Below are 8,202 nucleotides of genomic sequence, written 5' to 3' on the forward strand. Positions count from 1 at the left end.
TATCGTCAAGTGACCCAACCTTCTGAAATTATGGGATCACTGGAGAGAGGCCCTGTGCCATTCCCTCCCCTGTCAGCTTCACTTGGTATTGCCTTTTCAGAGTTGGGTGAAGTTGGCCCTTGTTTCCCATTCCCATGACTTCCATTGCATGCAGATCTCGACACTCATTGTTTTTATTGCTGGATTCTTTTGCATTTCTTTTTCTGGGCATTTTTGTTTTATTGTGATATAATATTCTTGATTCAGAGGACCTGTGGCAGAGAGGCAGGTTAAAAGATTCTGGAATAAATAATTGAGTAAGAGAGAATAGAAAGGATGGGGGGGGGGGGATTTTGTTTGCTTCAGCTCCCCCCACTCCACCCAGATACCCAGAGAACCAACAGCTCCAGGCCACTCTCAGCCCGCCAGCCAACCGGGGAGAACTGCTGAGGCAGCCGTCTGAGTGTGGGGCCCTTTCAGGCCCCTAGGTGGGTCCTGGCTGGGTTCAGATATTTTTATGACACTTTCCCATATTAAATGTCTAAAGCAGGTTTCCATCTGAGAGGATAGCAGCAGTTGCAGAAAGGTCAAAACCAGCTGCTCACGCCCAAGTGCCCAGTTTCCAGAAACGACTCTTGTGGAGGTGTGATTCCTCCCTCCTCCCCTTATAGGGGACCCCCCCCCCCAAGATTTGCAGCCTGGGCCTTCAGGGGTCTTGGGGTGACTCTGGGGGTGGAGCTTCTTCCCCCCACCCTCCACTGAGCAAATACCATTTGCAGATTCCAAGCCAATGCATGACCTGCGTCAAGTTCACGGCCTTCCGAGAATACATTGTTGGGAAGACAGCCCCAGTGCCCATCAAGGTGTATGACTACTATGAGCCAGGTGTGTATTCCCCTGTGGCCCCTGCCAGCTCCAAAGAGCCAGCCCCACAGTTCTTCCCAGGGGCCCTGACACGCTTTCCTTCCTGCTCTGCAGCACTGGAAGCCACTCGTTTCTACAATGTCAGTGAGAACAGTCCCCTTGCCCGGGAGCTCTGCGACGGCGCCCTGTGCAATGAGGTTGAGAGTGCAGCCAGCCGCTGGGTTGGTGAGTCCAGGGACAGGCCAGCCAAGTGGAGAGGATGCCGGCCACTGCTTGCTCGCTCAGCCAGCTGATTCTCTGGGAGGATTGTTCAGTAACCACATCTGTTCCTGAGGGCTTCAGACAAGTTGGGTCCAGGAACTCTCATTCCCCACAACCACACAGCAGCTGTGGGGAATGGCTTTTAAAAACTAAAAAGGAGCCCAAACAGGATCAGAATGCCAGCAGGGGGGGGGAGGAAGGGCTCCTGCCCCCTAAGCCATCTTCCCATGCTAAAACAGCCTGGGAGGCAGGTTATTTCCCCACGTTTGTTGCTTCATGTGCACAGAATACTCCACACGGAGTAGTAGTAATGAGGAAACAACGCCCCCCCCCCCCGCCATTTTTTCACATGGGCAAATGACTTGGGAGGGCTGGAGCCTCCCCCACCCCCATCCCGCAGTGGCATTCTGACCCTGTTTGGGCCCTCCTTTACTTATTTTCAAACAACCTGAACGACCGCACCATGCACAGAAGTCCATATTGCTGTTCCTGGGGCTTGTGGTTCTGGCTTTGCTTAGGTGTGAAACAGCAGGCCCTGCACCCCTTTAGCCGTAAACTGAGATCCCCTCCTTCCTTTTCACCCCCACCCCCTGCCTTTACCCCTCCAGGCTTTACCCCTGCTGGGCCCTGCAACCACATCTTGGGCTGCCTGGAGGATGGCTACTTTGACCAGTGCCGGTGCTCTCGTGACTGTGGCTACGATGGGGATCTGGTGTGCGGCTCGGATGGGCATGTCTACCAGAACCGCTGTCAAATGGAGGTTGCTGCTTGCAGGAACAGCACCCGCATCCAGCAGATCTCCATGACCCAATGCACTGGGGGTGAGTTGTTTTCTTCTGTACCAAAACTAGGGCTTTTTTTCAGGGGGAACGCGGGGGAACGGAGTTCCGGAACCTCTTGAAAATGGTCACATGGCTGGTGGCCCCGCCCCCTGATCTCCAGACAGAGGGGAGTTGAGATTGCCTGCATGGCGGGCAATCTCAACTCCCCTCTGTCTGGAGATCAGGGGGCGGGGCCACCAGCCATGTGACCATTTTCAAGAGGTTCTGGAACTCTGTTCCACTGCGTTCCAGCTGAAAAAAAGCCCTGGTACTCATAAACATACAATAAAAATACATTTGAAATAAACATGGGCCAAGGGGGAAATTGACCCCCGTTTGGTCCTTCCACATACTGTCCCCCTGGAGAGCCCTGGGGGTCACGTGTGTTCCTTTCTGTAGTAAAGAACACTCCTGAAAGGAGAGAAAAACACTTCCACCCCCCTGAGCGGCCTGCCCAGCGACAGCAGATGCTGACAGGTAAGGCCCACCTGCGCTGGCTTTCAGTGCTGGGACCCTTGGCCCATGGGAGCGGGGCCTAAAGCCCCAGGAAAGCATGAATGGACGTAATCTGACATCTGCTCTCAGGGTTACCGGAATGGAAGGGGCTGATCTTCCATTCTGTGCCTTGTTGCCCAAGAGAGTCCATGTTGTGCTATCCCTTTCAGCCCCTCCCCCGCAGCTTATCATGGGAGGGGGTTCTGACCCAGTTTCCCACTGACAGGAGGTGGGGGGGGGCTGACGCTTTCAACCCTGAAAGTCAGCCTGTGCTAGTTCAGCTGCCATTGTAGGGAGGAGGAGAAAAGGGCTCTGCAGTGGAAGGCTTCATAGACGCTCCCACCCCCCACCCCCACCCCCACCCCGGTGCCCAAAACAGCAGCAGCCAGTCCTGGGACGGCCTCTCTGCCCCCTCCTTCACTCTCTGTTTCCAGATGAAGGCCCCACCCTGCAGCTTGACTTCTCTTACTACTCCTATGAGTATGAGGCGGACCCCTACACCTCTGAAGGCGATGCTTTTGAGCAGACAACTACAGCGCAAGTGAGGAATGGCTCCGTGGGGCTGCTGTGACCATTGAGCACAATAAATGGTGAGAGGGGACTTGAGTGCCATGGAACAGGCTGTGTGGCTGCTCTGTCCTTCTTCCTCTAACTCCGATGGCTGGTCTCTGTCTCCTTCCCTCTCCACAGTTTGACACAGGCAGCTCTGGGTGGAGCCAGTGCGTGGAAACGTCGAGGCGCCTTCCGGAGGCTTCTGCCCTTCCTGCTTGTAGCGCTCTTGGTGCAGCCTGCCAGTCCCTTGTGTCCCTCCGCCTCGCCCATGTGCACGGCGCATTCCAAGCCAGAGGTGGAGCTGGGGAGGCCTGACTCCTCCAGCATCCCAGAAGGACGCAGCGCAGTGGGGTTCCTGTTTCCCACTCCCAGCCAGTCACAGAGCAGGACAGAGGCAGTCCCTTGTCTTCTATCCCTCTTTTCCATCTTTCAGGAAAGGAGTCCCCTTTCTGGAGGTGGTTCAAGCTAGGAAGAAATCCCCGTTTCTCTTGTCATGCCTTTCAAGACCCATCAGCACCACCACCACCCATTTTAGCCTAAGGAAGCTTGAAGGCAGCGGAGAGATTTGCTCTGGCCCCCTTTACCTTTGTCCTACAGTGCTCTCTCTCTCTCTCTCTCTCTCTCTCTCTCTCTCTCTCTCTCTCTCTTCAGTAAGGGCTGTGCGGTGGAGAGAGGGGGCTTCTCTTTCCATATCCCCCTCCCCCTGGTACTTCCTCTTTTAATCTTGTTTCCCTCTTGGCTCTGTTGCCTTCGAGGGCACATAAGCCTCCCTTCCTGAAAGGGGCTTTTAAAAGATTGGAGTAGGATGAGAGACAAAAGACGCAAGTTGGTGAGAGCAGATGCTTTCTGGAAAAGGTCTGGGCGCTCCAACCTTTCTCCTGCCACCTAAGCAGCAGGGCCAGCACAGAAGAGGGGCGTTGCTGTTACTTCGTTTAGAGGAAGGGTTTTGCTCTTCCTCCTCCAATGAAGGGCTGGACTAGGCTTGAAGGATGAGGGCAGCCTCCCTTAGCAAACACCACCCCCGTGGCTTCCCCAGAGCCTCTGTTCTTGCCTGCCCCAGCTGTGCTTGCAGCTCTTATACTGGTTTCAGGCACTTGCTAGAACAGGCCATTTACCTCCTCCCTGCATCCACTTGCCAGCTGCAGCTGCTCAGAGCTGGGCTTGCTCCCATTCCTTGTGCATGTGAGAGCCCATGGTGGAGGGCATGGGGTGGGGGTGGGGGGAGAGAAAGGAAATAAAAAGTTGGATTTAGATACTGATAAAAATATTTTATTAAAAACTGATTTATAAAACTATGGGTTGCTTCTTTTGCATTCTTCCCAAGACCACCAAAATGGGCCAATGAAGTCAGGCTGGGTCTCCCTGGGCTCTTCGGAGAGAGAGCAGGACTCTTCTGCGGGCTGTGAGTGTGTGATGTGTGTGTGTGTGATGTGTGTGTGAGCCTGGCTGTTGTAAGGGGCCAGGGCCAGGGCCAGGCCGGTGATGCAGGCCACACAGATGCGGGTGCTGCTGGGAGCAGGAATGGGAGGAGTGGAGGAGCAGCTGGACATTGCTGGGGGTGCCGGAGGCCTCCCTCGTGAGCAGGCCCATCCCATCAGCTTGATGGCAGTGATGCACTTTTCTCTGCTGCCCAAAAGGACCCAACGCATCATGCTCAAGCTGGCCGCTATGGTGAGCAGAGGGGCAAGGAAGCAGAAGTGGTAGTGATGGGCCCCTGCCACTTGATTTTGGGGCAAGACAACATGGCACAAAGCATGTGCTGTACCAGTTAATGGACATGGTTGGTGGTGGGTCCAGGCACCATGGGGAAGGTACCCACAGCAAAACGGGAAGGTACCCACAGCAAAAGCCAGGCTGTGGCAGGAGTGGACAAAAATGGGTATGGCCAAGTAACGGTCCACACTGCTACAAGCCAGCAGGAGCACAGAGCAGTACACGAGCCCATAGAAGGCAGCTGTGGTGAAACAGCACATCCCTTCCCCCCAAGGGCCAGTGGTTGCCCAGGAAGCAATAAGTGATCTTGGAAGGGAGGAGGAGCCCCAGCAGGAGACTGACAGTGGCCAAGAAATTGGTGATGGGCAGCTTCTCCACATGGGTGGCCAGCACCCAGAGCATGAGGACATTCCAGGGCAGCCCCACAAAGAAGATGGGAGGACAGTGATGGGCTGGTTGCTGACCTGAAGGCGCGATGCTGTGGAGATCGTCAGAAACTGAGGGCAGTGATGCCACACCTTGTGCCCTGGGACAGCACAGGGGCACAGCCTATTGGGAAGGGGCAGCTACTCATCGTCAGTGCTGTTGGGCCCACAGCTGGCAACAGCTGGAATCATTAGTGGGGGGGGGAGAAGGGATGTCTGACAGAGAATAGGCCGCATTCCCCACCTGCATGCAGTTGCCACATGCTTTCTTCAGCCTCTTTGAGGCACGCCTGCTCACATTATCTCTAGTGGAAGGTCCCATTATTAGTTCATGAAGAGCTCATGCTGCCTGCCTTCCCAATCCAAATTAAAGCTTTGCTTCCTTATAAACACTCAAGCAGCAGCTGTCTGTGTTTATTTCCCAGCTTCCTGGCGGGCTTCTCGGCTTGAGAAGGTCCTTCTGGAAAGAGGCCCTTCAAAACTAGCTGCTTAGCATCATAGTCCACGGCAACCGGGCCCTGCTCCCAGAAAGAAGTTGCAGGTACATGGTGGGGCCGGACGCGCACCCAGCCATTCTGCTCTCCCATTACATGGTCCGTTTCAAGCTGCTGTTTCCTGCTTCCGCCTCCTAAACACCAACACACCCCCCACCCCCCCCCCACACACATACAGAGCAGAAAATGTGACATTTCCCCCGAGACCAGGAGTGAATGATGGGTCACAAGGAAGTGTGATTTGTGAGATTTACCCTTTGCAAGAAAGCTAAACCTTCCCCCTCCAGAAAACGCCACTGGACAGCTGCCGGGGGTGGGGGAGGGGAGCGGCAAAGAGGACCAACACAGGGCCAGTTCTGAACAGGTGGCCAGATGGGCCCCCTGAGCCCAGCCTGGCAGCATCCAAGCGCCAGAGGGTGGGGGTTGGTTGCCCACCTCAAAAAAAGGGATGGGCCTACAGGTGCTCTAAACCCTGCCCCCCCTCCACACACACTGTTTCAGAGGCTTGACTTGTGGCAAATGACTGTGGAATTGCTCCTGCATGTTGTCCAAGGGGAAGCTTAGATGGAAACCTCAAGGGATAACGCTTCCCCTGGCTCTCCAGCACCCCCTTCTCTCTGATAGGGGATGGCCACTTAGGATGCCCTCGAGCTCTTTCCACAGAGGACCACCCGGCTAGGAATGACCACAAAGCCCTGATTATAGCCAAGAAACAACAGGGAGGAAAGCGCACAGGATATTCCCCCCTCAAGACAGAAATGTGTTTCTGAGCTCCCGCCCTCCCCCCAATTCCTCTCTGTGTGTTTTTAAAGTTCCACAGTATTGTCATCACATATAAATTCAGCCAAGCTGCACTCATTCTGTGCCGCAGTAATAGATCAATGTTCACTTTTAAACATCCCAGAAGAATCATCCTAGGATTATAAAGCATTAAGGAGCCATCTATGCTACTAAAAGTCTCAGGCTTTTTAACACATCTCCAGTCAACTTCCTTCTCACAAGTCATGTATCCAACTGGTGTATAATGTTCTTACTGCAGCGTTTTAAAGATATTTTTCTCTTTGGCCAACTCCAAAGCAGCCTTTATATAAATTCTCAAACCTACGTATCTAGCACATTTTTATCCTGCCCTTCGAGCAAGCAGCTCCAGGCACTCCCTCCTATTTCATCCTCCCGTTGTAACCCTGTGTTATGTTTTGCTCAATAAAGCCTGCCTGCCAAATCCAAAATAAGTTTATAAAAATCTTGACATAACATTTAAAACACATTCCTACAGCTCATCCACTCCCACTTCCTACATTTTATAACCTCTGCACAGCAAGAGTTCTCTTAAAGAAACACACACACACCTACACTGCTGTAGCACAGTGGTTTGGCTGCAAATCAGCACTCAGCTGGTTCGAATCCCACTATTGAGATCTCAAATAAAATGAATTTCAACAACGATAAATGCAAAGTTCTGCATTTAGGTAGGAAAAACCTAATGCATAATTATACGATAGAGACTTGTCTTGGCAGTAGTATGGGTGAAAAAGATCTAGGGGGTCTTAGTAGACCATACACTGAACGTAAGTCAGTTGTGTGATGTGGTAGCTAAAAAGGCAAATGCAATTTTGGGCTGTATCAACAGAAGCATAGAGTCCAGATCACGCAAAGTGATGGTATTGCTCTACTCTGCTCTGGTTAGACCTCACCTAGAGTACTGTGTTCAGTTTGGGGCACCACAATTTAAGAAGGATATAGACAAACTGGAACATGTCCAGAGGAGGGCAACAAAGATGGTGAGGGGTCTGGAGACCAAGTCCTATGAGGAAAAGTTGAAGGAGCTCGGAATGTTTAGCCTGGAGAGGAGACGACTGAGAGGTTCTCTTCGTCAGATGCCCTCCATGCATCCGACGAAGAGAACTGTGATTCTCGAAAACTTATGCTACAATAAAGTTGGTTAGTCTTAAAGGTGCTACTGGACTCTTTTTGATTCAGCTAAACATTAGGAAGAGCTTCCTGACAGAGTGGACCCTCAGTGGAACAGGCTTCCTCGGGAGGTGGTGGGCTCTCCTTCTTTGGAGGTTTTTAATCAGAGGCTAGATGGCCATCTGACAGCAATGCTGATTCTGTGAAACTAGGCAGATCATGAGAGGGAGGGCAGGAAGGGTTACATCATTGCTTAGTACTCGTGTCCCCTTCTTACATGCCCAAGGTAATGCTGATTGCCACTTTGGGATCAGGAAGCAATTTTCCCCAGGCCAGTTTGGCTAGGTGTTTTGCCATTTTCTGGGCATGCAGCAGGGGGTCACTGTGTGTGTGTGTGTGGGGGGGGGGGGGGTAGTTGTGAATTTCCTGCATTGTGCAGGGGGTTGGATTAGATGACCCTGGAGGTACCTTCCAACCCTATGATTCTATTATTCTACTGCCATGAGCTCAGCAGATTTCCTTGGGTAACCACTCCTCTCAGCACCAGCTCCCCAGCTGTATTGTGGGGATAACAACACTTAACTCGTTCACCGCTCTGAGTGGGGCACTAATCTGTCTAGAAGAGCAGTATATAAGCACAGTTATTATTATTACACCACATTTTCCCTTTCTTAACTCATAGCCACC

General features: G+C 52.7%; 1 protein-coding gene across 1 annotated transcript in view; it reads left to right on the forward strand.

Moving 5' to 3' along the window:
- The window catches only part of CPAMD8 (C3 and PZP like alpha-2-macroglobulin domain containing 8), a 76,323-nt gene extending 72,098 nt beyond the window's left edge, over positions 1 to 4,225 (forward strand). The window contains exons 40-45 of the mRNA XM_054979595.1: positions 759 to 864; positions 958 to 1,068; positions 1,713 to 1,925; positions 2,325 to 2,402; positions 2,855 to 3,010; positions 3,111 to 4,225. Of these exons, the coding sequence (XP_054835570.1) occupies positions 759 to 864; positions 958 to 1,068; positions 1,713 to 1,925; positions 2,325 to 2,402; positions 2,855 to 2,991 (645 nt within the window). The 3' untranslated portion in view covers positions 2,992 to 3,010; positions 3,111 to 4,225. The remainder of the gene's footprint in view (positions 1 to 758; positions 865 to 957; positions 1,069 to 1,712; positions 1,926 to 2,324; positions 2,403 to 2,854; positions 3,011 to 3,110) is intronic.
- The last annotated feature ends 3,977 nt before the right edge of the window (positions 4,226 to 8,202 follow it).

This window comes from Eublepharis macularius, chromosome 5, assembly GCF_028583425.1.
Source record: "Eublepharis macularius isolate TG4126 chromosome 5, MPM_Emac_v1.0, whole genome shotgun sequence".
NCBI classification, from domain to species: Eukaryota; Metazoa; Chordata; class Lepidosauria; order Squamata; family Eublepharidae; genus Eublepharis; species Eublepharis macularius.